The sequence below is a fragment of the Coffea eugenioides genome, chromosome 1 (genome assembly GCF_003713205.1).
Source record: "Coffea eugenioides isolate CCC68of chromosome 1, Ceug_1.0, whole genome shotgun sequence".
NCBI lineage: Eukaryota > Viridiplantae > Streptophyta > Magnoliopsida > Gentianales > Rubiaceae > Coffea > Coffea eugenioides.
Window position 1 is genome coordinate 49,009,536 of NC_040035.1, and position 12,605 is coordinate 49,022,140.

The following is a 12,605-nucleotide window of genomic DNA, read 5'->3' on the forward strand; positions in this document are numbered from 1 at the left end:
AAACTATTATGCCCACTGGGGATTATATATTCTTAACAGCTAGCCTTACCTTAAATAAAAACGACAATTAAAGCTCAATTAATTAAGGTTTGACGTATACAAATAAGGATTGAGAAGAGATAAGATAAAGATGCTGTCAAGAATTAACGTCGATCTCCACAGGATAATTTGTGGAGTATATTGGCAATAAGGGAGAAAATCAAAGCCATGGAAAATGTAGTGCCAAAAATCAAAGCCTGATAGGAGTAGAAGATGACACTACAGGGACATTAACCCTAGTATTTTTCCTTAAGAAAACTTAATGAAACTAAAAATTTTCCTTAATTCAAGTTTTTCCAAAACTTAAAATTACATTTTTTTTTTAACTTACGAAACATTTTATTATGACGTGACATTTTCTAACGTAGGATATCATTATAATATCAAGCTAACTTCGCTCCGATAAGCACCACCACCTGTAAGCAAACTTTACGTGTAACCAAATCAAACTCATCTTCAACTTCAAGTCATGCATTGCAGCTAGTGACGAACAGCCCGTGCTTCTCAAAAAATTCCCATCAATGATACTGTTTAGGTTAGCCCCGTAAGTTGTAATATCGATCAACTTCAAATGCCCTGTAAGGAAGTTTTTCGTTTTTCAGGTTTTGTTACCCTAATTATATAGTATTATTTTCAAATTACAATGTGATATCAGCTGGTTAAGAAATTTTATGTTTCCATTTTGTTTTCCTTCTTTTTCCGCATTGCAATGAGCTATAGTACCTGTTTTTTATGCTACGCAATTGCCATATAATACAAGAAAACATCGACTGGTGGTTGGTTGAAGATGAAATAGTAACTTAGGCCTTGTTTGGATCACATATGCTTTCGTGAAAAAATTCCCTTCATGTATCTCTCAATTACCTTCTTACTGTATAACCACAGTATACCAATTTTTTTTTTTTTTGAATAAAAACTCTTAAAAAATTTGCAATCCAAATGAGCCTCACATAGCACCTGGCCGGAGTATATGTAAAAGTTGCACAAATGAACAAGGAAACACCCGGCGGGATACGTGTAAAAGTTGCTCTAGCGAATATCGTAATTTTTTTTTAGCAACGATATTATTTGTATAATCTACTCTATTTTAATCTAGAGAAAAGGGAGAAAGAAGTCACAAATAGCGGCTCGTAGAAGACAAAGTTGAACTCTTGATTTTCCATCCACAATCAAAACTTAAAGTTTTGATTATGACTAACTGACCAAATGGTTGTTGGCTAACGAACATCGTTATTTCTTGGGCCCGCCTGGTTGTATTTCGGCTTTCCAACCACCAGTCTTTGGGCTGATGATCACCACCAATGCATTAAGGCTTGGTGGGATGGGAGACAAGGGTTCAAACCTTGCCTCCCATCAATTGCCACAATTAAATGTGGCATTGCTTAAAAAAATTCAGGCGGGTGCGTAGTGTACTCGTCTGATCCGGTGGTGGTTCAGTTTCTTCCGAGTTATCCCAGGACCTCTTTAGGTCCTCCCACTTCCCATAGTGTAAGCAGCTATCATATCGACAAAAAAAAATCGGCTGTCCAGCCAGAATAGTTCGCCCCTGATGACCAGATCCGATATATGTAAGCCCCAAAACGGAAGCACTTCCCAATTGCCATTCTTTTTCTAGATCTCCAAGTCAAAGTACCTTGAGATGATATGTATATTAGTATAATGATTTGATCGCAATTGCATTAGAGGTAGATAATCTGACCTTCTCTTGGACTTGAAGGCAGATCCCAGCAAAAGTAACCTCAATAAAAGGTGCAGGGCAGCTTCCCCGTTTCACCTAGCTATATCTATCGAGTGCAACTTTGCAGTTTGGGGCGTTTCCCTTTACCTTTCTTGGCGTCGTGTAATTCTCTAGCTTTTTTAAGGTTTCGGATTAAATTCCACCTGCACTTTCAAGAAGTGTGGGATATGACTCGTGACAGTACTAATTGGGATTATATATATCCTTCATATGTATATTTTTGACAAATCGAGTCTAAATTTCAATGTTTAGTTAACTTGACTCATTTGACATTTAAATGCCAATTCCTATATATATCGAATTGTTTACCGTAAAAAGTTATCCCTTCAAGTACTAGCATAAAATCAATCCAGAAATCTACGCACAAATTAAACTTCTAGCGCATAATAAATGAGCCAAGAAAAGGAATTGGGGTATAGGGTATTAAAATTCTACTAGTCCTTCCCTTCCAATAGTAATTACATCACCCCTTGGCTAGTGGATCAGAAATGAAGTTGAGTTCACTTTTTGTGACTTCTGTCTATCAAGGATCATTATATTTGCTAAAAAGCCTGCGAAAACACCAAGAATTATTTCTGAAGTAAATGCCCAGAGGAGCAAACTGCGAAGCATGACGGGGGCCTGGCCGTTATGGGTGAGGACGACAGGATGGAGAAGCCACTAGCGTGTGGGATAGATACAAGATGATCATCGCTCACACTGCTCTTGCCCGCCAATAAACCTGGTGCGTCTCCTTTTCTTACGTATTGGTAATAGCCTTCTGATCAGCTCTGATAGTATTAGTGGAATATTAGAGTTGAGGAGAATTTTTTACACAACTATAACAAATTAATGGGGAGGAAATCAACAAGCTCACCACAAATCAATCAAACATTCAAATCTATATTGGATTTTTTTTTTCTACTTCTTTCTCTAATTAAAGATTAGAAATGTAGCACAATTTCTTCGAATTTAAGCAACAAGAGTTTTGGAATAGGAAAGAATTGCTTCCAAAAAAGAAAAGCAAGACAAACATGAAATAAAAAAGTTAATGACAAGAATCTGCCGTAGGAAAGTTTAGAATTTGAATTAGTCAACTACCTAAAAGAACTCGACTGAAATAAAATTTCCAAATCTGCACATAAACTTCTTTATTTGATACTATGTAGTAAAAATTGCTTTCTTGTTTAACATCCCAACCTCCCTAATAATCTTATATAACTACGTGAAACCCTAGCTATATGTGTATATATATATATGCTCATCAAGAATCTGCAGCAGCACAGTTACAAGCTTCAACTTAGATACATACAAGTCATGTATTCTCATCAGCAACTGATGATGGATCTCGTTGCCGTGCTCCTACTCTGTGGAGTACTACTTCTGCCTTCTACAGCCAAAGACGTGCCGTTTGATGACAACTACAGAATTACTTATGGGAACGACCATGTCGCCTTCTTCAATCAAGGAACACAACTTCAGCTTTCAATGGACGTGCACTCTGGTAAACTTTCTCTTAATCACCATCTGTTTTCTGTGATTTATTATGAAAATTTTCCATGCATGAAAAAGTGCGGTGGATGTGTAGGGGTGGCGCTCTTTATTATTATATCAAGTTTTTGTTGGATATATGTAATATCTTCGCACCACAACTCTCTGCGTGTGTGTGTGTGTGTGTGTTTTTTTTTTTGGATCTATATGTACGTATGTATTTATATATCAGGAACAACGAGAAGTTGTGTGAGTGTTTATTATTATTATTGTTATTATTATAATATAGTTGGGTTAAGGTTTGATGTGGTTTGGTACTTATAACATTAATTTGGCTGTTTGATCGATGTATATATAATAGGGGCTGGCTTTGGCTCCAAGGTGAACTACGGATCAGGCTTCTTTGACATGAGGATAAAGGTCCCAAACAAGGATTCTGCAGGAGTAGTTACAACTTTCTACGTAAGGGCTGAATGCATCATGATCAGTTCACAATCTTCTTGAAAATTTAGAAGAGTTGTACAAAAAGAGTGATTGTTTTCTCTTTATACTTTTTGATTTCTCTGTTCTTTTACTCGTGTGATACAGTTGAGTTCGAATAGCCAATATGCTCACGACGAGGTGGATTTTGAGTTTCTGGGCAACAAGGAAGGGAAACCTTATGCATTACAGACAAACGTATTTGCACACGGGGTTGGAGGTAGAGAAGAGAGGACACTTCTGTGGTTCGATCCAACGGCAGATTTTCATTCCTATCAAATACTCTGGAACCCGTATCATATAGTGTAAGAAACCCTACCCCGCTTTGACTCCTATGCATGTATATATATATAGTATACTACCTGTGTTGTATATATATATATATTCTTCAATGCATGCCAGCATATTTCCAAGTGAGAAATTATCTGAACTAGAATGCAACTTTTTTCTGTGACTTAAATTAAAAAAAAAAAGGTCAAGATTCAAGAACCCTGATTGCATATTGATTATGATTTATTGGTTTCTCAGGTTTTATGTTGACAACATTCCTATCCGCATATACAAGAACAACACAGCCTCGGGTGTAGGCTACCCGTCACAGCCAATGCAAATACTGGCAAGCTTGTGGGATGGAGATGGTTGGGCGACAGATGGGGGCAAAACAAAGACTGATTGGTCTCAAGCACCATTCATAGCATCCTACCAAGGCTTCAACGTTGATGGCTGCCCATTAACTGATAATCAGAATATGGATATTCAGCGCTGTCAGTCCCCTAATTATTGGTGGAACCAAAGGAAATTTTGGAAGTTGGATTCCAATCAGATGAAAGCAATGGAAGCAGTGAGAAATAAGTACATGAACTATGATTATTGCAGCGACAGGAATAGATATCCTGTTCCTCCTCTCGAGTGTAGTAGCAACACTTATGAGTGATCTTCAATCAAGTTAGCAAGAGGAACTTCAAAAAGAAATTAATTATACTATAGTATGATTGATTAATTAGTTGTGCCCATTAGTAGTATTTCTGGGAATTAATTATTGGGACGGATTTGATTTGTTACAACCATTCTGGTTATATATAGAAGAATTATGATGCTACGTCTCACCAGTTAGAGTTTGTGGAAATTATGATTTTAGACCTTGGTCGTTTGGGCTAAATTTTTCCTAGCACAGTTCAAGTGAAAATATCTTCAGCCAAAGTTTCTTTGATCACCCCCAAGTCTCAAAAACCAGTAAAAAACCATCCAACTTAGCCTCTATGTTGTGAAGTTGCCTTTGAGGGTTGTTGTCTTGAATACTTACGCAAACTGTTGGTATTATCAGTCTTTTGCTTGAGGTACAGCGAAGTGTAATAAAATGAAAAGAAATCCAAAAGGTTCAATTGACCACAAATTAAATAGGAAAATACTTTTCAGGAATAATTAATTCCACTTGAAAAGTCAAAATGTGTCCTAATGGTCATAAATTTCGGTCCACTTCCCCACTGGGCTTTTCACTGCCTAACAATTCCCTTTAGAGAAGTTAAAACCGGATCAAACCTAACGAAAGAAAATCTCCGCCGACAACGCTTAATAATTAGATCAAGCCCAAAAGTGAACGGATCCAGCCCAAGACACACAACCCCCCCCAAAAACAACAAAACAAATACCTTCCTTTTCTTTCCCCCTTTTTTTTTTTGAGGAAATTTTTCTTTCCTTTTTCGGAACTTGATCTACACCCTGTTTGCTTCTCCATTTTCTAAGCAAGCTTTAATTGGCTTGGGGAAGATGGCACAGTGAGTCAGAGTGTCCGTGGCTGAAACCTCTGTCTCTTCCTCACTCCGATGCCACTGCCAGAAAGTGGTGATAGCAATTAGCAAAAGCCCACCTGATAATAGATGACGGGTGTAAGATCGATATTTCTGTTTGTTTTACTATTCTTTGCCTATGAAACTTCTTTAGCAAGAGCGGATGTAGGAAAAAATGAAGAGTTCTCGGAAGCATTGCTTTTGAGGCCATTACCTGACCGGAAGGTGCTAGCCCATTTTCACTTTCAAAGCACGGTGCCTCCTACTAACTCATATGGCCGCCACCACCATCTCTTCCCCAAATCCATTTATCAACTGGTGAATTTTTTCTCGTCTTTCTGGGTTTTGTTGATTTTATGTCTCTTTCTTGAGTATTGAGTTTTTTTCCCCTTATTTTGCAACTATGGCTTTCGGGATTATACGAGCTTTAAGAAGTATGCATGTCTTCTTGTTGCAATTGGACAACATGTTGGATTTAGATTTATGATGCAATGGACTCATTTATTTGAATCCAAAATCTGCTTAATAGATTAATCTTGGAATAGCTAGTTAGGGAAATTTAAGTTGGAAGGGCTAAAAGGTTTACGAAGGAAACAGCAAGGATTCAAGTTTTGCACCAGTCATCAAGGATTGGAATGCGCAAGTTGTCGTGTCTCCTACTATCTCTCTTCACTTTTGTGTATGCAACTGATTGCAAAGGTTTCTGTATTTCAAAATGTCTCGAGAAGTGAATTCCGGATTCAAGTTTCCTTCTTGAATAGTGAAGCATAGGGTGATTAAATAGATCAGTCGAAGGGCCACTTGTGCGTATGAGAATGAATGAAACTTCGGCCCTTTATAATCTCAGACTGTTTTGACAGCTAGTAGTGGCATGTTTGTTAGGATGTCTTCATATGACATCTCATGTTTTTAGCTCCACGTCTGTGATTCCATCCTTGTTAGTACCGTCGCGACATACTAAATTCTACTGTAGCCTTTTACCTTTGAAACCTAAAGTTCGCACTCTCTGTCTTGGTCATGGAGAATGTTGCTCATTTTGGATTTTATGCAGTCCATAATATGTAAACAACAGCAGTTCACTGGTGCAGGTCCAAAAATTTCATTTACGGGAAATGGAATTGTCATTTACACAAGGTCGCTGGAATTATGAGCGCTGGGGTGGATATGACCCCATATCAAGCAGCAACGCCAAGCCTCCTGGGGTTGAACTTTGGGCTGTTTTTGATGTGCCCCAACATCAGGTTGATGCTTCCTGGAAAAATTTAACCCATGCACTTTCAGGTCTCTTTTGTGCTTCAATCAATTTCCTTGAGCACTCAACGGCATATTCCACTCCTGAGTGGAGTTTCAGGTCATCTGGTGGCTACTTAAAGTACGGAACTTTGCCTCGGGAGGCTGTTTGCACTGAGAACCTCACTCCTTGGTTGAAGTTGCTTCCTTGTAGAGACAAAGCTGGGCTTTCTACATTGATGGACCGACCCTCCATCTACAGAGGTTATTATCACTCTCAGCGGCTGCATTTGACATCTAATGAATTTGATTCCAATGGATTAATCTCTGGAGTAGTACTTGACCAAACTCTTACCATTGTTCTTCAGCCAAATATAAAAGGAACTGGTGCAATTTTTTCAAGTGGATCAACACTGCAACCAAGTTGGTCACTGAGTTCACTGTTTGGCCGGAAAGTTGGTGAAAGGTGTGTTCTTTCTAAATCCAGCAATGTTTATGTTCAATTGGAGCAGAATTTGGTATCTCAACTTATAAAACTAGGAAATGACGATAAAGGGTCTCACCATGAGGTTGATATCTCTCAGAACTTCGTGGGTGATCGAGGTTTTGCGATATCAATTCCGCCAGATAGACAAATCAGGGAAGTGGATAGATTTGATACTGGAAGCTTGTCTATCCTGCATCAATTTTCTGTTGAGAACTATAGCGATTTAAAACCCTTTGACTTGGAATTCAGATGGAAGTTACCCTTAGTTTGGTCATGCCGACAAGCACCACTAAGTGTCAGCAGATACCTAATGGGAAGTGGTAATGAGAGGGGTTCTATAGCGATTTCATTGAAGTCTACTAGAACGAGTGAATGCATGCAAAATGCTGATAGTGGTGCAAGTGAATGTTGGTTGAGGGTTGATATTTTCCAAGTTGTGCCTTGGTATGTGAAGGTATACTATCATACGCTGAAAGTATTCATAGACGAACGATTTCAAACTGTTGCAAATGCTGTAGAGAGGATGCATGTCGTACCTTCTGAAGACAAGGTCTCACCTGGTGTAATGGAACTGACGTTGAAATTACCTTGTGGAGTCAGATCGGCAGCATTGACTGTAGAGTTTGATAAGGTATGCTTCATGATTTAAATGCGATTTTTTTTTTAAACAAAGTTATCTTGGATAATTTAGGGTACACATGAATTGAGTCTGAAACAGAAGTAGGAAAGAGCCACTTAAGTATCAATTTAGGTAAATCATTTTAAAGACTAACGAGGATATTAATTAGCCTTGTATCATCATTGGCTTTGTATGTATTCCTGCAGGGGTTTCTGCACATTGATGAGTATCCTCCAGATGCTAATCAGGGATTTGACATTCCTTCAGCTGTAGTGGTCTTTGGTGACTTTGAGACAAGCATACAATTTGCAGATGATGATTACTTGCACAATATTCCTTTGTTGTCTAAGCTACAGGTATAGGTGTTAGTATGCGATGTTGATTCTTAGGTGCCATTGTGCGTTTTCTTTTTTAATTTATTTTTCTGACCATTTGAACACTCTAAGCAGGAAAAGAGCAGAGTTGTTTCCTATACAGAAGTATTGCTAGTGCCTTTGACAACTCCCGATTTCAGCATGCCTTACAATGTTATCACAATCACGTGCACAGTTTTTGCCTTGTATTTTGGGTCTCTGCTTAATGCATTGAGAAGGCGTGTGGGTGAAGAAGGAAGGCTTTTGAAAACCAAAGGTAACACATCTTCTAAACTATTTTGGAATGCAGAATAAGCTTCTGTGACATTATTTTCTTCAAAAACAGAAACTAGGAATATTTAATTTCTTGTGCAGGAATTATGTAGTTATTTGCCGAAAATATAGTTGCAAGTACAAAAGTGAGGCTCATGTTACTACAGACTGAGTCTGGAAACCTATAGATAAATATTTTTTTGACCTGATCTATTGAAAGTGTCTTGGTTTGACACGTGTGTTCTGTTTAGCACGAAAGATTGAATTCAATATCACATGGCTTTTAATTCCAGAGGTGAAGCTGAATTAAAAGATATATAGAGAGACCAAGAAGGTGTTTAACCAAATCTAAGAAATGTCAGACTCTGTAAACTTTACAAAGATGGAACTCTCTCAGAAAGATTTAGTGGTACTAATGTCACAATGCGTGGTTTTGTTGCCACATGATTTCAATCTTATACTTCTAGCTGCAGATAAGGATTGGGCATTTTTCTTCATAATGAATTGTTCTTCTTTTGATTCATACTCATCTGCATTTGTCCCTGCTGAAATCGCTTACCTTGTGCAACCCTTTCTGCAGCCACCAAGGAAACAGGTAAACTAAGCTCGCTTCTAGCAAGGTTGTCTGCGAAATTGAGGGGAAAACCGTGGGAACCACCCGAACAATCCTCATCTTCTGCATCCTTTTTTAACCGTAAGCTCATTTTGAAAGTCCTGCTAGTTGCTGGTCTTGCTGTTGCTTGGCAATATTATTCGGGTTGACCACAAGTTCAAGCCATGAGGCTTCTTGTATACAATGTGTATTTAGAGATTACACAGATGAGATTATCGCTTAGGAGTTTTTTGTCAATTTTGTGTTACTTACCAACTAATCCTGTTCTCTATGGCTGTAAAATTGTCATCAGTTGGAAATTTCAATAGCCAAACTTGCGAATCTCTCTCGTACCCTTTCCTTAGTTATCTGCTTCGTACTGCATTTAATTTTATGCCTATCCACTTTCAGCGGAGTTCTCATGAACCATTGGTGCCACTTCGGCCAGAAAGAATGGGAATTATATTATTGTTGTTGGATGTTCTTACGAAGCTGTCAAGGTCCTTGTTGATACAATTGATCTGCGCATTATGCTTCAGTTTCACTTTTGCCCTTTAATTTAGGCATTGAAACAAACAGAGAGTATTTTAAAGGATTAATTAGAAAGCACCGTGACAAGTAATTTCCTTTTCACATCAGTCCATCTAAACTTCAATTTCGTTCAATCCGCCCCCTACAGTTTTAATTTTTATCAAAAGAAAATTAATACATCAAACTCAAGAATTTTAAACCGATTGTGATCTTGTCAATTAAGATACACACGTGATCATGTCAATCAATTATACATGCGATGCTTCACTATACAATATCTTACATACAGTAACTACACAGAAATGAGTATCACAAGGGAAACTGAGGATCCAATTGACATTTGACATTCAACTCCTGCTTGGTCGGATATCAACAATGAAGGTTCATGAAAATCATTTTGTCTCGGGAATCCAGCTACCGCTGTTGCTTTATTCCATCACGGTGATGTCTGAACCTTGTAGAAGCACTGCTGTTTTACGATCTATAAAGATGCGTCCAGCCATGGAGCAAGAAACAACATCAGTAAGCATCAAGCGTATCCTGGGAAACTTTTGGTTAGCAATTTCAGCTTAATTATCATCTTAACCTCTTGTGAGGTGCAGCAAGAACCAGATTGTCTTCTCTCAGTCTCTTCATTCTATTACCCGCAATGCTGCAAGAAAATTGACGACCATTCAGAACACTTTGAGATCGGCCATCATTTCTTTCTTGAAGACCTGAAGAAAGGGCCACTAATTTTCATTATGAAACTTCATTTGAAGTTACTCGAATTCTTTGAGCTGATAGACTCAAGATCTACACCATTTAAATTCAAGAAGCACGTAAAAAAACAGATCATATTCATTTTGATTAAACAGACATTGTTTCAGTATTTGAATGGCAAATAATGCTGAATACCTGACTTGGTCTCATTCACTCTTGTCCTCTTCAATGGACTAGTATCCCTTGATGATAATTTTCTCTTCAGGCTCAAGCAGTTAAATCCAGTCAATTTATCTATCCTGTTAAGAAATCCTGAAGAAACAGTCAAAAGGTTACTAATAAGGAATGCTTCAGAGGACCAGGCACTTGAAATTGGAATCTTTTAAGGAAGTGCCATAATGTACCAAAATTACCTGCAGTGCCATCTTTAGATCTTTTGCTGCTGAACAAATCAATGTGCCCGAGCTGCAGATCTTTGCAATGACCACCAACTCCATTCGGCTTTGTCCCATTTCCAAGATCTGACAGGTCATGCTTTCCTGGACATTTTTTCCCAATTTGGAAAGTAGATAGATTAAATGGGGGAGAAACAGAGACCTGACCACATAACACAAAATAGAGTGCACCAATATGTTGCAAACAACTCTCTGTAAACTGGCAATTGCTAACTGCTGCTTGATCACTATAGCCTATAGGTAACCATTTGCAATTCACATTACAGCATTCTGTAGTGGCGTGATTCAATAACAAGTGCAATTCTTGCACAAGAGAAATCAATTTCCATAGCATCGAGGTAGAAAAAATGGAGAGTACAGGTACTTCTAAAACCTATTCTTTAGACGCTATCTATTCTTACCTTCGTCTCATATGCAAGAAAAATAAAAAAGTTTTCTATCACAGCCCACTAATAGTACTGTAGTTAAAAGGAGGTGGGGAGGGGCGAGCGTAAAGAAGAGTGACAGCAATCAAGAACTTACTCTTGGAGCCGAGTTTGGAGAGCTTTCCATCAACAATGAGGGCATCGGAGTCGGTGGTGCCAGTGGACAAACCCCTAGAGGAAAAGAAAGAAAGAAGAGATTTCCAGGTGACAGAGCACGCAATAAGGTCGACGCCCCTGCTTATGAAGTGGCCATTCAGCTTTAGAGTATTGGGTTCCAGGCCAAAGGCTCTAGCAATGGAACCAAGGTCCAGTCTTTGCTCATCCCACGCTACCAATTCAATAATCTTGGATACTGAAGGGCAGAATATCTTTATGTTTCTCTTCCCCTCTCCACCTCCCATGTTATTTCCCCTTCTTCTTCTTCTTCTCCTCCTCCTTTCTTGAACGAGATATTGTACTGCTCCTATGCTTCTCTAGTGACCATGTGGATACCAGTCAAGATTTAAATCACTTGTTCTCGTACCGGTGGTGCCTTTCTTCTGCACGAGTTGGGATTTGGCTGCTAGCATCAGCAGCAGACGTCGATGATCGCTGAATTGTTGCAGGGTGTTTCCTTTCTAACAGCATTAGATAGGCTCTTACTACTACTACTTTCCAGTATTTCTATTTCCGACTTCCATTTCCTTCTGGAAGTGTCTCTGGGGATTTATGATGTCTGCTACTACATGATTATCATGGGCTGGGTGGTTTCCCGGATTTATCTTGGCCCATCTAAGGTTCGGCTCCTTTAATGCAGACTTCTTTGGACAGCAAAGGAATGGACTCTCTCTGGCCTGGCCTCATTAATTAAGCATTAATAGACAACCTCTACCAGACCGTATTCGGCGGTTTATCGTGATGTAGTCCGGACTACGGACACGGCATCCACAAAGTCGCTTCCTGTATCTGCTATAGCATTCATGCTATTTTTTTTATTTTTTTTTTAACCAAATGTATGTTGAGTAATTTATTTCATGTACACTAATTTTTTCTTTAAGCAAATATAATATTAATAGAATATAATTATACACCAAATAATTTAATAAAAATAATCTAGATAACTGAGGAAAGCACAACAGCACTTGTTTATTAGTACCAATGCTTAAGGCGCACTCTAATGCGTGTACAATTAACAAAAAATATATTTATCACAATTATATCTTCAAAATGTTTTTTTTATGGATTTTATGGGTCAAATTTCATTATAATGTAGATAATTATACTTGAAACGGAAATGATGGAAGTAGAGAAGAATATGTGGGAGTTAAAAGTTAGCATAAGGAGGAAGTAGTAGTTAGTTGATAACTGAATAGATAACTATCTTTTGATTCAAATAACTATATGCAATTGAGACAAATTTACCTTTATAATTAAGGGTATATTAG

The 12,605-nt window shown here is 38.2% G+C and overlaps 3 protein-coding genes across 6 annotated transcripts; 2 read left to right on the forward strand and 1 right to left on the reverse strand.

Moving 5' to 3' along the window:
- Nucleotides 1–3,073: 3,073 nt before the first annotated feature.
- Nucleotides 3,074–4,661, forward strand: LOC113774128 (xyloglucan endotransglucosylase/hydrolase protein 2-like). The gene is made up of 4 exons (XM_027318698.1): nucleotides 3,074–3,260; nucleotides 3,609–3,709; nucleotides 3,836–4,032; nucleotides 4,256–4,661. Exons 1-4 carry the CDS (start codon nucleotides 3,074–3,076, stop codon nucleotides 4,659–4,661), a joined length of 891 nt encoding a protein of 296 aa, XP_027174499.1.
- Nucleotides 4,662–5,440: 779 nt separating this feature from the next.
- LOC113756614 (GPI transamidase component PIG-T) lies at nucleotides 5,441–9,396 on the forward strand. The gene is made up of 5 exons (XM_027300268.1): nucleotides 5,441–5,832; nucleotides 6,603–7,862; nucleotides 8,057–8,206; nucleotides 8,300–8,480; nucleotides 9,057–9,396. The coding sequence occupies exons 1-5, from the start codon at nucleotides 5,605–5,607 to the stop codon at nucleotides 9,236–9,238; spliced, it is 2,001 nt and encodes a 666-aa protein (XP_027156069.1). The 5' UTR covers nucleotides 5,441–5,604; the 3' UTR covers nucleotides 9,239–9,396.
- A 393-nt stretch (nucleotides 9,397–9,789) lies between these two features.
- Nucleotides 9,790–11,917, reverse strand: LOC113757018. 4 transcript variants are annotated; one of them, XM_027300612.1, is made up of 5 exons: nucleotides 11,279–11,917; nucleotides 10,715–10,840; nucleotides 10,497–10,613; nucleotides 10,186–10,251; nucleotides 9,790–10,080 (listed from the first exon to the last, which is right to left on the reverse strand). In XM_027300612.1, the coding sequence occupies exons 1-4, from the start codon at nucleotides 11,580–11,582 to the stop codon at nucleotides 10,232–10,234; spliced, it is 567 nt and encodes a 188-aa protein (XP_027156413.1). In that variant the 5' UTR covers nucleotides 11,583–11,917; the 3' UTR covers nucleotides 9,790–10,080; nucleotides 10,186–10,231. The 4 variants fall into 4 exon arrangements, with proteins under 4 accessions (XP_027156413.1, XP_027156302.1, XP_027156362.1 ...); XM_027300501.1 differs by having other exon boundaries at nucleotides 10,186–10,315; nucleotides 11,279–11,905; XM_027300561.1 differs by having other exon boundaries at nucleotides 9,790–10,251; nucleotides 11,279–11,909.
- Nucleotides 11,918–12,605: the final 688 nt, after the last annotated feature.